The sequence below is a fragment of the Scyliorhinus torazame genome, chromosome 30 (genome assembly GCF_047496885.1).
Source record: "Scyliorhinus torazame isolate Kashiwa2021f chromosome 30, sScyTor2.1, whole genome shotgun sequence".
Taxonomy (NCBI): Eukaryota; Metazoa; Chordata; class Chondrichthyes; order Carcharhiniformes; family Scyliorhinidae; genus Scyliorhinus; species Scyliorhinus torazame.
Window position 1 is genome coordinate 20351859 of NC_092736.1, and position 20138 is coordinate 20371996.

Genomic DNA, 20138 nt, shown 5'->3' on the forward strand with positions numbered 1-20138 from the left:
AATGGAAAAGTATTTTTTGAAGCAAAACCGTGTTTATTCTATGAAATCAAGTTAACCTTTTTAAAAACATATACTAAACATCTTAGCAACCATCAATTCAAATACAACCCCCAAAGACTACAACACTAATCAATCCTTTAAGCTTTCCTTTTAACAGCCATACGACTTAAAAACAAAACCTTTAACAGAAGCACGTCAGGTTAAAGTCACGACTGAAAACATATATAACTCTGAATTCACCAAATGATCAAGAGATAGTCTTTTGATGGCAGAGAGAACAACAGTACACCTGCTTGGTCTGGCTTCAGCTCTAACACTGAAAACAAAACTAAAACACACCCTGCAGAAAACCGCCTAAAACAAAAGTAACAACCTGACAAGACAGCCCAGCTCCATCCACACTCTGACATCACTGATAAACACCCATTTCTTAAAGATGCAGTTCTTAAACACCCATTTCTTAAAGGTACTTTCACATTACACCAGATAGAATATAGAATGGGCATTCTGACCTAAATCCAATCATAGAATCCCTACAGTGCAGTAAGTGGCCATTCGGCCCATCGAGTGTACCGACACTTCAAAATACCATCCTACCTAGGCCCAATCCCCCGCCCAAAGGGGCAGTTTGACATGGCCAATCCACCTAACCTGCACATTTTTAGACTGTGAGGAAACCACAGGGAGTAGACACTGGGAGAACATGCAGACTCCGCACAAACAGCCACCCGAGGCCGGAATTGAACCTGGGTCCCTGGCACTGAGACAGCAGTGCTAACCACTGTGCCACCGTGCTGCAATAATTGCGATTGGCTGTGGGACTTTCTGCCTATTGTCGAAACACGTGGGCTTTCCTTTGTTCTTCCACTGTTCTCCATTTCAAGTCTTTGATTTTGAAGTTGGTGCATTTTCCTGCCACAGAGTGGCAATAAATTGCATAAGTCGTGCATGTTGGGATGAGTTCCTCCTTTCATTTATTACAACAGATAAAAATGCACACCTCCCAGTAGAAAATAGTAAGTTTCTGTCAATTGTAATTTCATTTTTCATCCCCCAACGGTAGGAACTGAATAATGCTACTGGTCGCTACTTCATCACAAACAAAGACAACTACACGGAATTGATTATTGAGAACCTGCACATCAATGATGATCCAGGCGATTACTTGTGCAATGCTTCAAATTACATTGGATACCATCATGCAACCACTATCCTGCGTGTTCGTAGCTACCTGGCGCCTCTCTGGCCCTTCCTGGGGGTCGTGGCAGAAATCTTAATCCTGGTTATCATCATTGTCGTATATGAGAAGCGAAAGAGACCAGACGAGGTCCCTGATGGTAAGTCCCTTTCTTCAAATAATGTTTTGTTCTTTGCTGTATACTTAACCCATTTGATACTAACACACTAATCGAGTTGCTTTTGTTATAAATATTATATTTAGCAGTGTATAGTATTAAATGGGTTAATGAAAGGAGAACTAAACATTCATATCCCATTTGCAATTGTAAAAGATTATTCCTTTTTATAATTTAGTTATTTTTTTCAATTTGATAAGCATGCTATTTCCCCTTTTGAATTTGACCCCAAGTCTATCTGTTTGAACTTGGGTCATTTACTAACCATAACTCCGATTTTTGAAATTAAACAAAATGGTCATCATTACTTTACCAAACCTTTTCTCGCAGTGCTGGCCTGTGTTTTAAGGAGACTGCTGTATATCATCACAATGCGTCTGTATATATGAATGAATTGCAAAATATTGCAATCTGGAGAACTGGAATTTGGAAGATTTAAACCGGCTGATCAATAGAGAGTCTATCCCTGCTTTACTGTAAATGATCCAAGTGTTTCATGGGGCGGTCTTCAAGGATGCTTTGAAGATAGGGCCATAAGTGTAAACTTGGTATTTAAGAAGCATTTCCTCCACTGCCTCACATATCTTCTCCCTCCCTCTGTTCGACAACACTCCTGTGAAGCACCTTGGGACGGTTTTCTACGTTAAAGGTGCTGTTGTTGCTGTTTCTGACTGCCCTTCTGCCGAAACTCTTTTGTTTGCCCTTTCCCTTTAGTAGGTATAAATATCTGTTACTATTGCATTGTATTTCAGCGACACTAGACGGCGAAGACAAAAAGTAAAACTTTCATTAAGGCAAATATATTGATTGCTACATTTAATGGAGTATTATTCGCAGTGACTATCTTGCTAGTTATGAAATGCTATTAACCATCATGTGAATATCAAATGATTCTAATTGTACGCTTGTTTAGCATCTTTAAATCCAGGTGGGGTTTTTTTTGCATCTTGGTAATGTTGGGTTATTTAACAATATTTTTGTCGAAAACATAGCAGACAACAGGCAGCATTACATCTTAAGTTCATTATGTGCTTTATTGCTCATCCTTTTCTTCAGTTGTCTACACAGTTTGGAGTGTGACATTTAAGGGAATGTTGTGACTTTGAATCCCTGCCTTGCTTTGGCCATCGATTTTATGTCTTTACACCATTTTGGACAAACCTCCCAAGAAGAATCAAGCTCAAAAATGAAAAATAAACAAGCAAAATTATAGGGGGAAAAGCCTGACGAGGCCAGCTACCAAACGGCAATGGGGAACAATACAAGTTGAGACAAATTAATCAAAAGGAAAAGACTGATGAAATTACTCCTGTAACTGGGAAATTAAGCTGATGTGATAATACAATTGAGTTGTGTTTTCTGGAGTGTTTTCTTTCTCTTGTTAACTGCTTGCGTTAACCTGAAAGCATCAAATGTCAATCCCTTGAGAAGCATATTAATCTGATAGCAAGCACTATCAGAACTTGGATTCGGGTTTTGTATCAACAAAAGGGTTGATGCAAAGATATAGAAATCTTGCACAGGATTATTTGAAATACTCTTGTTAATTTTGCATGTCTGGATTAGGTTCATTTTTTTCCTGTTGTTTAATGGCTGGTGCGTATTGAATCTCGACAGGATCTCAATGGTGGTAATGCATAACCTCTCAAATTTTAGAGAAACCTGTAGCTGGGCATATTTTGCAGTGTGTTAAGAAAAATTGTTACCATGCATGCGCTGAATTTTCCAAAGTAACTTGTGTAACCTTGCTATTAATAGTTGTTCATTTTGTGTGATTAAGGTTAAACCTTTTGTAGTGATAAACAAAATAAATAATCCGGGAAAACAAAGTAACTTTAAATGGACTAAAAAAAAAAAAAATGAGAGAACAAGAGTGTAATACCTCCATCTTTGGGGCACAAGGTTTGGTTTTGGCAATTTGTAAGTGGAGAAAATTAGCAGCAAGTTTGGAAGATACTCAAAAAATGTATGTGGTAGGGAGAGACTGGGCGGGCTCAAGCTCAGAACTGTAGTCATGTCCACTTTATTATCATTTCAGTAGAGGGACAAAACTGCTCCTGTGAACCTGCAGATTAATTGGTCTTGAGTTTTGATGTTAAAAGCTCAACTGAAGTTTGTTAAATGACCTGTACTCCAAATTGAAAATCCTTCCAACCTTTTGACACAGGTGATTATCATGGAAGATTTTGCATGCTGTAACCTGGAAATCTAGATGTACTGCATGTGGAAAGTTTATATATTATAGATGGTAGCACCTTGTATGAAATCTGATAATGGTTGTCTTAGTTCCACATTGTGCAGTGTTGTTCAGGAATTCTTGCGTTCAGCAAACTCAGCAGTCATAATGGGTTTTTTTCTGCGATGGAGATTATGCTTGGGTGTGAGGTGAAACACTCCTCGGTCAGAAAAAGGCTGTAATCCTTGATAATCACTAGTTTATTTTCTAAATATCATGGGTTTGTTTCTAATTTTTCTGCCAATTTACACTTCTCGGCTTTTGAGTACTCCTGTGTCGATCGGTTATTAGATTTGGAATGTTCTCCCTTGAAGCCTAGGCTTCCCGCTGAATATGCTTGAACTGTTATTTGGGTTGGAAAGTTGATCAACCCTAATACAAATGAACCATTCTCTGCCAGTAAAAACTCTTCACCAAAAAATAGATGCATTGTTCAATTGATGGCACAACAGCATTCTTTTTGCCACAGTAGTTCAAATGCATTGATCAAGAAATGTTCAGGTATAATAGCTGGGTCTATCAGGTCTTGAAATGCGCTATTCATGGTGATCAGTTTGCCCCTTTTAGCTGTGCCCTTTTTTCAATAGCTCTGCATGTTATACCTAGAATTTAAACTTTTAATACAGGTGATGATTGTACATTTTTATTAATGCACAATGTGTTGCTTTTAACTGGAGAAAATATATTTTTATGATTCTTAACCTGATTTGTTCAGGCAGAAATTAATATTCAATAATTGGCTTGACTTGTTTACATAAACCGCTGATCTCCGCTTTCTTGGTTGCTATGCCCCTCCTAAATTGTCATGAATATAAAATGCGCTAGTTGGATATCTAAATGGCACTTGCCATTTTCCAGCAGTCGTCTTGTTCCATTCAACATGAATTATTTAATATTAACAGTATACTATTTTGATAGGATGTGTCCAAATTATGGTAAGCCAGATCTGATCAGAATTTTTAAGTGTTGAATGATTCCTCATTTGCGTGATATCTTGAGATGAAATGAATCACGAGTCTTGTTTTAGACAATCTGAGGGAATTCTTTTTATATCCTTGCAATGTTATCCACATGCTTTCCTGATGATAGTTGTGTATAGCAGAGCTGTGACGATCGGAAAAAGAATTGGTAGTGCTATATTGTTTTCGCTGAAGTGATTAAACAAGATGAGGGTAACACAACTATTGCCTGTGGCGGATTCTAGAACAAGTGGGGTGTAACCTTAAAATTAAGACTTGGGTCATTCCAAGGTGAAGCTGGGAAGCACATTCAGGATAGTGGAAATTCTGAACCTTCTGGTCCAGCAAGCCACGGAATCTGGGAGGGTCAATTGAAAAATTTAAAACCAAGGCCGATTTAAATTTTTGTTTCATGTTATGAGTCACCGAGCCAATGGGGTAAATGGATCTAATTGAAGGGTGGCACAAGCTTGAGGGGCGGCACAAGCTTGAGGGGCTGAATAGTCTGCACCTGTCCCCACATTTTTAAATCTAGTTTATGGTCTAGTCAGTATTTTTTTCGGAAAATGGCAGCTCGCATCTCATGTCCTTGACACTTTTAAAAAAACCCTGAATAAGGGAACTTTGTAGTAAACGTCCCTGAAATCTCCAGACTTCCTGCTGCCATTTCTCACGGATGTTTTTAGGAAGCCACCTGTAGGGGTTTGCTGGAGTAAGAAATTTAACTCAAATGGCCTTTATTACATAGGTGCACGTAAGTGTTGAGATCATGAAGGTTTGACATTTTGCTCCACGTTACCACTGAGTTGGTGCATTTTAGGTGCCACAAAAGCAAAACCGGTTCGCTTATGAATAGCACAATTGAAAGGGTCAACCAAAGATTATGGAGCATTCGTATGATATTTAGAAGATCTACTGATGCTGTTGTTTTGAATTTATTTTGGTTACATCTGTCATGAGTTAGAATATGATCTGAGCAATATGATTTTCACTTTCTTAAGCTTGTTTGTTTATTTATTTCATTTTTTCAGCAAGACTGCCATCGACATTTGCATATAGATCAGATTATTTTCAGAAATATATTCCTTTCCCTCCCAGAATGTTCACAGTAACCTGTGTCAATATGGTTGTAGTGAAGCTGCATTTCAAGGAAAATAAAGTACTGTAAAAGTGCCACAGATCCTGGTTCAATGTGAGGAGGAAGTAACTTATTCAGAAATTCTTGCATGGTGCAGCGTTGACCCATCTAGGTTCATTTCTGATTTGGGAAGCGTCTTGTAGTAGTTCTATTGCAGACACCAGAAAACAGGGTAAATGAAGTATTTCTTTTAACAAGTAGTTAAGAAAAAGTGCTTCCCAATAAAGTACTTCATTTAACAATTTGAGCAAGAGATGCAGTTTGTCAAAATATTAAAAATAGAATATCTTTGAGGAAAAAAATTAGACTATGACAAAAAGGACCCATTTTTGGCAATATTTCATGTAATCTTGTGTAACTATGATTTTACGATGGGCTTTCGTAAAGTTTAGAGTTTGTTTTGGAGGATCATTTATTTTTTCAGTTAATGTTTCGGAACCCTTATTGCACAATGCCTTTGTTTTGTATCACAATCAGTAAAACAGTAACTGCGAGGACTACAGACTCACCATTACTGAGAGCACAGCCCATTATACTGATGCGGCGCCTCGACTTAGAATCAACCCACTTACCCTCTGATCCAGAAAAGAGAAACTAATGCCAGCATAAGTTGTTTTTTAAAGCCATTTGGATAAAGCCTGGATGCTGTCAACTAGCTCATAAATGAGGTTACTTTGCTAACTGTATCTTGTTAAAACAAGATGATAAACTGTTTACAGAACAACTTCAAGACTGCTTCCTTTCAGTCATGCATGCCACTTAGTTATTTCAAATGAGTTATTCAGGAGGAGGCAGTGGCATAGTGATATTGTCACTGGGCTAGTAATCCAGAGATAATCCAGGGTAATGCTCTGGGACCCCGGGTTCGAATCCCACATTGGTAGACAGTGAAATTTGAATTCAATAAAAATAATCTGGAATTAAAAGTTTTATGGGCCAGGGTTTAGAGAACAGCAAAGTATATCATGGGGTTCACCTGACCTACAACTTTTAATAGATTTTGGTTATGAGGAGCACAAGGGCCCACTTTCCAGGTGTTGTGCAACAAAGATCTTAAATATTTTTAAACAAAACAATGTTTATTCTATGAATCCAGTTTAAAAACACACAGTAAACATCTTATCAACTACCAACACAAATACCACCCCCGCCCCCCCCCCCCCCCCCCCCCCCAGAGATACAGTATTCTCTAGGTAACCCTTAATACGTTTCCTAACAACATCCATAAGCCAAACACCCTTTTTTCCTACAAAAACAGTAGTTTTGCATTCCTTACAGAAAAAGGTATTACTTTGAAATTATCAAGTGATCTGGAGACATTCTTCAGCATGCAGAGAGAGAGAGACCAAAATACACGTCCTTGGTTTGAATGCAGCTCCCCAACTGAAAACTGAAAGTAAAATTCAGTCACAGCTTCAATTGCTCAAAACAAAAGTAAAAAGCAGAACCAGAGCCCAGCTCCACCCACACAATGACATCACTGCAGCCACTTGAGAAGACAAACATTTCTTAAAGTGACATTCCCATGACAAAAGTATAATGATGACCAAAAAAGCATTGCTGTTTGTCGTAAAGACCCATCTGGTTCACTAATGTTCTTCAGTGAAGGAAATCTGCCGACCTTACCCGGTCTGGCCTACACGTGACTCCAGGCCCACAGCGATGAAATGGTCTTGCAAGACAGTCAGTTGAAGGGCAATTAGGGCTAGGCAACAAATGCTGGCCCAGCCAGCAACACGCACATTGCAAGAGAACAAATAAAAGATATCAAGGATTAATCTTGCAAAAACTTTATTTTGGATAGTTTTTAAACTTCCGCGATTGTTCCCCGTTCAGATAAAACTTTGTGGTTACTCCTGCATACAGAGGTGTTGCCTGATTCAGTTTGTTAAAGGTAATACCCCTTTTTGTGCAGTAGAGGGATACAAACCCACGCAATAAACCTCCTTTTCACTATTCAATATAAAACTTTACACAATTGAATATAATTTTTAGAAAATGCCAATATGTCACTCTGAGCATTCAAATAAAAATTGGGGAATCTGTAACGTACCTTGAATTTCATTTGCAATATTCTCAATGAAATGTAATTTAAGTACCTTTGTTACAGAATTTTTAGAGTGCATCTTGAGCAGTTGAGAGCACACTTATTGCAGAAATTTAAAATTCCGTGCAATTCTGCAAATTCATACTTAAATATCCATCCAACGTACTATTCGCAACTGCAACTGAATTGTTAACTCTTGTTTCCTTTAAGACAAGAGTAATAATGCTAACAGTTGAGTTCTGAAACATTAATTCTCTCCACAGATGCTGTCTGACCTGCTGGGTATTTCCAGCAATTTTAATTCCATTTCAGATTTCTTTCATCCACAGTGCTTTTGTTGAATATCTACAGCATTATTACTCATGCACTAAAGCAATGCTGGGAATCTGTAGTAAAAACAGAAAATGCTGGGAGTGTCTGAGCAGAGAGAAATGGGGTTAACATTTCGGGACTGTGGCCCTTCAGATTTCTTTCCGATGAAATGTTAACTCCGCTTCTCTCTCCACTGATGTTGTCAGATCTTACCAGCAATTTTCTGTTCTTGCTGCAGGTACTCGGTGTTTTTAATCTTTTACAGAATTGATTTAAGGCGCATCAAATTCATAATGGTTATTTTTTCCAAAACTGACAACCCATGAATTAACTTATTTCTACTTGATGAGCTTCTGAAATTTTTTTGTTTTTGAGGTGCACCGTTTTGGATGTTGCACTGAAAAAGTTGAATAGCTCCAAATACCTGGTATTTCAGTCAGGGTTTATTGAGAAATTCACATTTTTGTATATTCTATTTTGCCAGGACAGGCACACTTAAGCCATTTTCTTTGTTGAGCAGATATTTTTGATTTCTAAATCCGAGAAAAAGTTCAAAGCCGCCAAGACCACCTCATTAAGTGAATACAAAAAATGAAGTTGTTACAGTTTTGAAACATGCACAACAAATAAACCTGCGTAGGTATATGTATTGCAAAAAGTAAGGTTCAGTGGAAAATACGCATGTACATACCCTCACCCCTTTTTTTAAGAGGAGCCTCCTTGACAAGATACAGGCTATATCCAATATTTGAAGTGCTCCAAATTATGCGGTTATCTCATTCAGATGTACAGGCCATTTTCAGTGTCTATTTCTGCAGGATCAGAAGATCTTCACAAAGACCCCTTCAAGCTAACATGCTAGGTTAGAATTATGGTTTATATTGATATTTGTCGGTTATTGTGACTTCTTTTCTTTCCCTCTCAATTGCATCATACCCTAAAACTGGTGGTAAGTGAGAGAATTGCATGCTCGAGTTTGTTTTTCTCAGCTTCAAGTCTGAAGTGCATCAGTTCATGATGTTGAAACTTTTTCCAAGTCCTCATCCACGTTCGCAACTTATTTCGTATCTTCCATTCAGTTTTTCCTGCTGCCCGTTTCTGGATTTGTAGTTCTGTTTTGTTTCTCAAATCTGCGTTTTGAGTTTTTGGGTTTAGTCTGTTCTGTTTCTGTACTGGGGATGTTACAGGAGTTGGCCAGATCTCATGGCCAGCAAGCTCAGATTCTCTTGTAGGTTTGAACTAGCTGTCCTTTCTGGAGCTATATGACTTATGATGAGGACCCTTGCCATGTCACAATCTGTATCAGGGTTATTGATGATCTCGTATGTCCCTTGGCAGATAGTTAATGTAAATACTGAACTGGTATCAACACCAACAGGGGTGATATGGGGGAGTGATCCGGGACCATTCTAGACAGTGCAATGTTGAATTAAAAAGGTGTTGTCTTTTTTCTTTTCTACATCTCAGTTGGCCCTCCCACAGCTTGTAATTCTCATCAGATCCTATTTTTCAGAATTGCCCCATACCCGAAAATGATTTCTTCCTGATGCAGGCATACCTCTGTGGAAGATGCTTCATGCATGCGTGCATGTGTATTTCTTGTAGGAATGGGAAGAATGACAACATCTCTGTCTATGGTCAAAATTGTATTTTGAAAGTTGGGATGTCTGTCGGCTTCCTACTAAATATGACTAGGTTCCTTTCTGCAATGGATTTTCCGTATGTCGATCTTGCTCGTAACTCAAAATAGTTCTCTTTTAATGAAACTAACCTTTGTGGACATACTAAATTTGCATTTACTATTGGAAGCCCAGTTATTAAAAAAAGTCCTTTTTTTTCCGTCAGTCACAGTAGGTAATCTTAACTCATTAGAAATGCAAGATGTTAGGATTTAGTGAGTATATAGCGTGCAAACATTTTTAATTAATGTGTATAAGGTCTGAACATTTTTAATTAATGTGTATAGGGTCTGTATGTTTTCCCATTCAAGTACAATTTCACTTCGTGGAGATGGGAATATTTTGGATTAAGTTGGATCTATGTAAGCCTTAATATGGTGTCCATTCAAATATTTATTTAGTTTTTAATGGAAAATCTCAGATGTGAGCTTACCTCGGCTCATGTGCAGCCTGATCACCTTGCGATTTGAAGTGCAGAACATTCCCCATTGATGCTTAGCTCTGAAACATGGGTGCTTTGCATTTGTTGGAAGCTTTGATTGGTTGCGGTTTTTATATGAGTCCTAAGCTTGAACACGGAATAGAAACATAGGGACATAAAAATTGAGCAGAAACAGGCAATTCAGCCCTTCGAGCCTGCTCCGCCATTCAATCAGATCATGGCTGAGCGCTTCCTGGTCTCAAATCCACCTTCCTACCAGTTCCCCATATCCTTTTAACCTGTTTTTTTTTTTTTTAATCAAAAATATATGTATCTCCTTCTTGAAACCATTTAATGACTCTGGTTCCACCGCACTATAGGGCAGCAAGTTCCACAAATCCACCATCCTCTGCGAGAAGTAGTTCCTCCTCATCTCCGTTCTCAATCAACCTATATCCATGACCTCTCGTTCTAGATTTCCCCACAAGAGGGGAACATTTGGTCTACTTTTACTTTATCAACCCATTTGAGTATTTCTATAACCTTTATCAGATCCCCCTCATCCTTCTAAACTCCAGCGAGTATAAGCCCAAACTGTTTAATCTCTCCTCATACATCAACCCTTTCATTCCCAGAATCAATCTTGTGAACCTTCTCCAAACTGCCTCCAATGCCCCCACATCCTTCCTCAAATAAGGAGACCAAAACTGGACATAATAGATATGGTCTCACTAACACTGCCCTACTTTTATATTCCAGTCCTTTTGCAATAAATGCTAATGTTCCATTTGCCTTTTTAATTACATGTTGTACCTGCATACCGACTTTCTGCGATTCATGAACAAAGACACCCAGCTCCCTCTGCCCAGACACATTTAGATAATTTGCCTTTCTATTTTTTCGGCCAAATAAACAAATTAAGCTTGTTTATTGTTCCTCGATTCCTTTAAACTTGTGAATTTTATTTGGCTCCTGTGTTGATGGAGTGTGCCGTTTGCCTTAACTCCCTCCCCCAGGGATGGAAGTAGGTGTGTTTAAATTCTACATCGGACTTGGAAGCAACCAGAAATCAGTGACATTGTACCAGCAAATCCATTTTCCCAAGTGATACAAGCTGCTTTTTAATTTGCCATGAAAGTCCTCTGATACAGAAAATTGCCGGGTCCTATCAAGAGTCATATAGTTCATTGTTAATTTTGAATCTACTTAAGCAAACTCTTGGGGTTAAGCGGCAGGTGGTAGTGGGGAGAATCTCTAACTATATACTCTGTGTACTTGTTTCAATTCCTGATGCGTCTCTCTTGATATACATAAACTGTATATGATTTCACTCTTTTCTGCGACACTGACGTCTGGTTGTCTGACTGGTCTTAGTTTTCTTTGTATACTGTTTTCCAAATGCGTCCTTGCCAGTGACCGAGACCTATGGCCACTGGTGTGTTGCTGGTGTTTTGCGGCTGTGAGCTGTTGGTTTGTGGTTTGACTTTTTTTGGTCTTCCCAGTCACTTGTGCGCTGGCGGTGGCTTCTCTCCGTGCCTCAAGGTACAGACGGAGTAATGGCACTTTCGTAGCCCTGGAATTGCTGCCATTACTCCTGGTGCGTGCTGTCAGGTGGCTGCGTTGCAATAAATCTCCATACTTGCTTCATGTATACCAGACACCTTGTGGAATCCTGCTTAACCTAGTGGACATAATACAGGGCTTGTCCAAAAGCAAATGTAGGTCTTTGTTGCCTAACCAGTCAATGCTGCATAGTTTCTTGAGTTGAAATAAATTTGGGCTACCTATTAGCAATGTCCCTTTATTAAATGAAGGTCGGACACCTGGTAATAGAACCTCTTTGCCACTTCAAACCAGAGATATTAATGGATAACACCATCAATTTTTTCCCTTTCCTAAATGAACTTGAATACATACAACGGCATATTTTGAAAGAATAGGCAGGTCCCGACAGATAGTTACATAAACCAATTAAACAAGTAAAGGCATCTAAATAACGTGAAACTTTTCATGGCCAATCTGTATGAATAACAGAAAGTCCAGTGCAGACTTGAGGAAAACCCTGTAACACCAGACTACCAGCCACTGTTTTTAAACAAAAAATAATCAATAGAGATTGGCTAAGTAATGTAGTTCATTTTCATTCACAAACCCAAGTCCTGGACTGTTGGATTGCCACCTTTTTCTGATTCGTCTTATTACTTTAAACAAAAGGAGCACAAACGTACAGTTGTAACAATGCATACTTCGGCCTATTCGTGAGACACCATGCCACATGATCCAGTATGTGTGTGTGTGAAGTCTCTATTGCAACATCATACCTCTCAATCCACGGACAGCTCGGTGGCGTAGTGGTTAGCACTGCTGTCTCACGGCGCTGAAGTCCCGAGTTCGATCCCGGCTCTGGGTCACTGTTCGTATGGAGTTTGCACATTCTCCCCGTGTTTGCGTGTGTTTCGCCCCCACAACACAAAGATGTGCAGGGTCGGTGGATTGGCCACGCTAACTTGCCCCTTAATTGGAAAAAAATTAATTGGGTACTCCAAGTTTAAATTTTTTTTAAAAATACCTCTCAATCCAGAATGTGTTTAGGTGTCACATTTGAATCCAGTATGAATACAACATCTCTTATACTAATTCTACCTTTGATTTTTGAACTCATTACCTACTACCACTAAATCAGTGCATCAAAGATACTTACACGGGACATTAACGACATGGAGCCTAAATCTTTCTCAATCCTGTCCAAGCATTCTGTGACCATGGCTACATTGCACCCCCCTACCCCCCACCCTCAAAAACATTTCCCATCATTTTATTGCCATAAATACAAGTGACCAAATTGAAGTATTACAGACGTGGATGACCATTACACACACCATCAGCCGTTTATCTGGGAGGGTGCTCTTGTCTTCAGCCTGCCTACACAATATGCTTGTTTCACTCAGCCGGAAGCTGTTTACCTTAATGTGTGCTGATCCCACGGACAGCCGAGGACATAGAGGTGCGTTGGTAGTGTGAGCCCTCGTTTCCACATAGGGTATATTTACAAACCTTTTATATTGTCTTAACACGATTGAGTATAATTTAAAATGATCTTAAGGTTAAACACATTCCTCAGTTCTATATGTTCCATACTACTGCCCCTTTGCCCTCTGTGTTAGGACAGTTTAGTAGAATTATTGCTACAAAACATGTCCCTTGCTTGGGCATGTGCAGTCCATCCATTTCAGTCCTTTTTCTGGCCAGGTGCATTTGAATGATGCTACAAACCTCGACAGGTACTTACTTTAGACAATGAATTTCACTCAGCTCTATATACATCAGACGAGCTTTTCCTCTGGGTCACCAAGTATAAATTTGAGGCCATTTTTTAGTCTGGTGGCAACCAGGTACCAAGTCTTGATTGGATCTCATTGCAAAACCCTTGCTCTGCCTCTCATCCTACAATTAGAACGTGTTTTTGTTCAGGTCAACAAAAACTGTAAAGAAAAACCATTGAACAGGATTTCACAATCAGATGCTGGTTTACGTCTTCTCATTGGTCTATTAGAGTGAACCACTGGAACTTGGGGACAAGATGAACATGAAACTTACACTATCTGTCCACTATAGTTGCAGTATTTCATGACAAGCCTCAAAGTGTTAACCAACCATGTAATAACATTTTTTTTTTGCCATTTGAATGTAATGATGTAGAAACTAACTCCCATGAACAATTACATTGTTGAAGTTTATCTATGAGCTGACAGTGTCAAGCCAACTGGTGTAGCACATCTACAATTCTGTTGTGTGTTAATCTCTAATGCATCTTTTCTCTTTATTTATTTATATTTTGCTCTCCATTCCTCACTGTGATCTGACCATCCAACTGAGGCAGATGATGAACCAGTTTCTGGACCAGTGTGAGTATGGCATTAAATACACAAATTGTTCAGATTTTGTGCTCTTCCAAGTGGCAGGTTGGTTTCGAACTCCAGCTTCAATGAGCAGGTCATGGGTTCCATGCTGAGTAAATTTTCCTCTACTTTGCTTCAATAATGCACCACGGCCTGCACAAAGTGAAGATACAGGTTCAGTGCCAGATTGGAGGCAGTTTTATTGTGCGGGCTCTGCCCATCAAGTTCTGTGTTGAAGGTTAGGTGGGGTTACGGGGATAGGGTGGGGGAAGTGGGCTTGGGTGGGATTCTCTTTCGTGGGGTAGATGCAGACTCAGTGGGCTGAGTGGCCTCCTTTTGCGCTGTAGGGATTCTATGAAATTCTATGGCAATTGCTCAGCCTAATTTCCCAAAGAATGAATGGTTCCTTTCTCCATCAGTCCAAACTGGGTTTATATCCAAACTATGCAGTGCTTTTCATTCATTTGCTGTTGGAATTTATGTAGAGCTGTCATATCATCATCTTATTGGCCATTTGTGGAGACATGTGATATTCTTGTATATGCTTTATCTCCAATGGTAGTTCAGGAACCAAAGAATATCTGGATGAGATGTTGGTACTAATTAATTCAAACATTGCAGACTCCTTTACCAGATCGCAAGCTTGTCCTCTTGACTGTTTATGCTAGCCTCAGCAAGACTTGATCAAAGGTTCGAAGGAGCTCTCGTGTAGTGTTTTTCTAGATTTCATATGATAGATCAAACATGCCTTGTGTCCCAAGTTCTATGCCTATGCTATTGATACAGCTTCAATTGTTGAGGATTAAAGTTAGCTGTTACTGTTGGTCATGCATGCCTTCAATGCCTTGGCTCTTTTGATATTTAAGGTAAATTAAATCTTATTGCAAGGAGTTCCTTCAGCAATGATATTCCTTTTCTCATACTCAACCCCGCCCCCCTCCTTTATGTTTTTCTGCAGCACATTTTAAGCAATAATCCTACAGGATTGTACCTTTACATTCTAAAAGATGTGTTTGCTCCTCGTGTCTCTCCTTGCACATATACTTGTAGGATTTCCTTTTTCTAAAAGGTTTCAGAAAATCGAATCAAATAAGTTTTTTTTTTAACATGAATTGGCTGCGTGGGGAATAAAGAAATTGCTCCCTTTCACATCTTGAACAATACAAGTACATTTAGAGCCTAGTCTGTCTGCGCTTAGTGCCGACACAATCCTGTCATATAGTGAGCAATTAATTCTCTACACTTGTACTGTATTCAGTGGCTCACTGCCTAAAGCTGACTGCATTTGAAGCACTGCTCTGATCTCGTTGCTTCACTCTGCAATATTTCCTGTCGGTGGCTCCGGTCAATCTCGCGTTAGAATTCTGAATATCAGCATAGCTGCTGCAGCCAGTCTGTCTATATTTAATATCATTTTAAGATGGATTTTTAAATCCATTATTGACCTGAGGCTGCCCTGGTCCACGTCAAGTTCCATTGATGCTGTCTGATGGCCAACGCTAACATATGCATAAATGTTAGCCACTGCCGTTTTTAGATCTGGAATTCTAGGGCAACACAGAATGTTGTGAGTGCGGGAGGGTGCCATGTTAAACTGTAAAAGCAATGGCAGCAGTGAATGCAAGTTCAAGATCTTGAGCATCTGTGACCAGATGTGGAGCAGAGGTGTATTTTGAATTGATGGCGATCTGGTGGGTGGAAGCATTGGGAGAAAGGTTTACCTTGGGCTATGGCAATCTGAGCAGCAAAGGCCCGGCTTCAATTTTTTTCTCACTACAGTTGTGAGGGGAAAGGTTCCCGAGGGTGGGGGAAATACGTGAAAGTTTTGTGCTAATTCTTAGCATAAAGTGTACAAGATTCAACAATTCCCACCCTCCGAAATATTTGTGTGTCAAGTTGAATTCATGCTGCTAGTTTTAAATGACCAGTAGTTACAAGATATACATTCATAGAATTTACAGTGCAGAAGGAGGCCATTCGGCCCATCGCGTCTGCACCGGCTCTTAGAAAGAGCACTCCACCCAAGGTCCACCCTATCCCCATAACCCGGTAACCCCACCCAACACTAAGGGCAATTTTGGACACTATTGGCAATTTAGCATGGCCAATCCACCTAACCTTTGGACTGTGGGAGGAAACCGGAGCACCCGGAGGAAACCCACGCACACATGGGGAGAATGTGCAGACTCCGCACAGACAGTGACCCAAACCGGGAATCGAACTTGGGACCCTGGAGCTGTGAAGCAATTGTGCTATCCACAATGCTATCGTGCTGCCTTTACATTACATTACATTAATAGTATCTTGTTACAGCTCTGAGCTTTGCCGGGTGTGGTAGGGAATTGCTTCGCTGATTTGCATGAGTCTGATTGTCCAGTCTCAGCAAATTTCCCCTGTTCCATCATGTTACCCAAGTGTACTTAAGGCCGCTGAATTGCAGTGCATGTTGGGTGCGCAGCGATTTGGGCTTTGCCCTGGAGCGAGCCAGTGAATTGGAGGAGGAAGAGGGGCAGTGAATTGGGGGTCGTGGTGGTACAGTGAATTAGGGCGTGCCTGGGGATGCTAGTGAATTGGGGCATGCTCGTGAGGGGGGGGGGGGGGGGGGCAGTGAATTGGGGGGCTACCCTGGGAGGCTGATTTCCCCCCCCCCCCCCCCCCCCCCCATGCTAATTTGTGAGTTTTAATCGGTGAATTTAAATGACTTTGCTAATTTGTGAGTTTTAATCGGTGAATTTAAATGACTTTGTTTTCTAATCTTTATTTATTTTTTCTCTTTGAGTTGTATCGTCTCACATCGAGCATTGTAGTCTGTGTTGAATATAATACGTTGCATAAATAGCCGTTAACTTGCTGGATATTTTTGTGTAATTTCAAACAGGAAAACCAATTCCACAAATAATCATAAGGATAAGAACTTGCGTCAGAGGAACACCAACTAAAACCTTGGTTGTCAGGTCAGTTCCATTTGGCATATGCATTTCCTTTATAATTTTACCTGGAATTCTGTTGCACATTTATGGGGCTCAATATTTCAGATAGCAAACTGCACACATTGGGTGCGACGTACCGGCCGTGTAGCACCCAAAAGACGGCACAGCCAGTCGTTGCCAGGAGATCACTCTTCTGGGATCTACCTGGCTCGCCACGCTCCCCGGGGTCTAACATGTCTCGCGCAATATTGCAATTTGAATTCTGCCCATCGTGGGCAGGATCACTATTTTGCAAACTGTATATTAGAGCGAGATAGCTAGTCTCACTATGCACTCCCATGATCTACCCGAGGCGTGGGACCAACCTCTTTGCCTCGGCAATCTCTGACAAGCGCCGTTCGGTGTTGGTCTCCCCAAATGGGGATCAGACGGAATGGCACTCTTTGGGGTCCCTAGGTGCTTGCCCTCTGGCACCTGGGCGCCAGCCTGGCACTACCACAGTGCTCAGGTACCACTGCCAGCTGCAGGCTAGCAATGCCAGGCGGGCATTTTTCCCGGGCCGGGGAATCTGGCCCGGGGTGCCCTGCGTCGGTGTAGTGATGTGGGGGGTGGGGGGGAGCGGCGTAGGCACCCTTGTAGGCATGTTGGGGCTGGTGGGGGTGGGTGGGTTTGATCGGGCTGTCTTTTTAAAATGGTGGCCCGAAATTCTCTTGCACTGAGTAGTTCCGGTGAGTGCAGCTCCTCAGTGCAGGAAACGGGACTAAGCGAGGCCTCGTCGGGGAGGCCCCGTAGTTTAGCCTGTGACCTGAGTTGTGGCATTCCAAATACGTCTCCGTCCATAACTTGAGGTAGAATTTGGTGAGTTGAAGCTGGCGGACCACCAGAATGATGCTGATGGGACGTGAATATTGAAATCATCAGAAACATGTTTGAGAGGCGTCATCATACAGTTGCTATCCAAATTCAAGATTTTTCTTGAACAGAATGATCAAAGTGGAGCTCCAATGAAAATGTGCATGTCCATAGTTCTCACTTTGCTAATTACGACGATCCAGAAAAGGTAGACAAATCTGGGAAACACAGAAATTGCCCGGGCTTCTCAATTTGTTCTGTTGCGTCTGAAATTCCTTCCTGATTTCAATCAGTGGTGAAGTGCAGCATTCTTAAAATCCACAGCCTGGTGATATAGTGCAAGAGTAACCGAAGAATTGTTCTTGCAGCATTATTTATCCCTCTTTCTATCTTTGTAATTAGCTGTCCAATATAACTAAATAAATTGACTTGTAATCGAGAATTGCAGAAATCAGCAGTGAAGGTGAACTTTTATCTATCCATTGCCATGTAAATCCTAATCACCTGCTCTCGCCCATTCCAGTTAGGTTCCAATGAGTTGTGATGTAAATCCAAGTACAAATTCTGTTAGTCATTTTAGGTGTCCGTCCCCGATATATCCCCATTGCAACGCATTCCAGGCTGTTATTTTGCCCGTCGGCCCGAATACGGGGTCCAGACAGTAGTGGCATACTTGGCGTATGAATCTTTAAATATAAATTAGCTTTTTGCGTGGGTTTCCTCCAGGTGCTCCGGTTCCCTCCCACAGTCCAAAGATGTGCAGGTTCGGTGGATTGGCCATGATAAATTGCCCTTAGTGACCAAAAAGGTTAGGAGGGGTTATTGGGTTACGGGGATAGGGTGGAAGTGAGGGCTTAACTGGGTCGCTGCAGACTCGATGGGCCGAATGGCCTCCTTCTGCACTCTGTTCTATGTCACTGACAAAGTACCAGTGCTTGTAACTATTCAGCAAATGTCTGGTCTGACTAGTTCATGGCTTAAGAGCAATCTTGCCCTAATGTAAATGCTTTATGCTCATAAATATATATTTTAATTTTAAACCACTAAGCTCCTGTTGACTGTGTAAAGTCGTGGTGAATTAAATTTGGTACACATTCAAAAGAATAACTGATTTTTTTTGAACCAACAGAATTTTGGATTTCTGAAGATCATTATCAAATAGTGTGGGTATCAGTCGAAGACTCTGGAGATTGTTGGTCTGAATGGACGGGTTCTAACTTCCCTGTTGTCTAAGAAGGAATAAGATGACTGTGAAGCATGTTTTGCCTTATTCAATCTCTTCTAAAGAATAAAGTATTAAGAAGATTGCTTTGCAAGTTTAATTCTGATTATTTCAAATTGATTAGGCTGTACTTTGGGTGCTCAATGTGCTATTTATTGATGCTTGAATTTCTTTTTCCACCTCCCCACCCTCACCCTGTGATATCGATATCTGTGGATGCATGCAGTGTTTATTATTCCTGGTGTACCCGTTCATAACATGCTTCATCATTCGGCACTCACTAACTCCATGATTCCTTTCATTCTGTCCCCGAACACCTGCTAAATAACTGTCACTCAAATGGTATTTGTTTCGAATTTGTATATATTTAATGTCAGATATATCAGAACATATAACAAAATGATGTCTTATCTTATTGCACTGATATGGTAGAGGTTAAGGCTAAAATATCTAGCTCTTCCACTGAAAGCCATGTCATCAGTCCTGTTCTCGATGTCGTGTTTCTGTCGTTGTTGCATGGGAGTATCCTATGCAAACTTGAAGGAGCAATTTATTATTAGTTTTTCCTTTTTCCTTAAGTTATGGTCTCCGATCCTCCGTCTGTTTTGTTTGGACACTAAAATAAAGCTTTAATGTTGTGACTTTTTTTTTCCTTTCAAAATAATTTTGGGTGTGTAAATGCATGAGTGCACATTTACCTGCAGCTATTATAATCATTAATCTAACTCCGTGTACAGTATGTCGACCCACTGATTTTTAAAAATAAAGAATGACACTGAACACTAGGTTACGTGCATGAGATTTGCTGAGGAGAACATTGCAAACATGACATTTGAGTGCATCTCCTTTGGGAATAGGTAGAGAATAGATTTTCAGGTATCACATTAGTATTTTATAGCCAGTCTGTACCAACACTGGCATTTCAGTAAAAAAAAAAATCTGATATCCCAGTATCCAAGGTAACGCTATGAAGTGGCCACAATTGCCTAAAATCATGACCAAATCTCTCCATCCGATGGTTAAAATTAGTCTCCTGATTTGATCCATCCCTACACCTATTCATGACATTTTAAAGGGAAGAAATTCTT

At 40.4% G+C, this 20138-nt stretch overlaps 1 protein-coding gene across 2 annotated transcripts in view; it reads left to right on the forward strand.

The window, feature by feature from the left end:
- Positions 1-19691, forward strand: part of LOC140404411 (neuroplastin-like) — a 67594-nt gene extending 47903 nt beyond the window's left edge. For both annotated transcript variants that reach the window (XM_072492915.1, XM_072492916.1), the window contains 4 exons: positions 1064-1337; positions 14028-14052; positions 16925-17000; positions 18958-19691. In XM_072492915.1, coding sequence (XP_072349016.1) covers positions 1064-1337; positions 14028-14052; positions 16925-16985 — 360 coding nt within the window. In that variant the 3' untranslated portion in view covers positions 16986-17000; positions 18958-19691. The remainder of the gene's footprint in view (positions 1-1063; positions 1338-14027; positions 14053-16924; positions 17001-18957) is intronic.
- Positions 19692-20138: the final 447 nt, after the last annotated feature.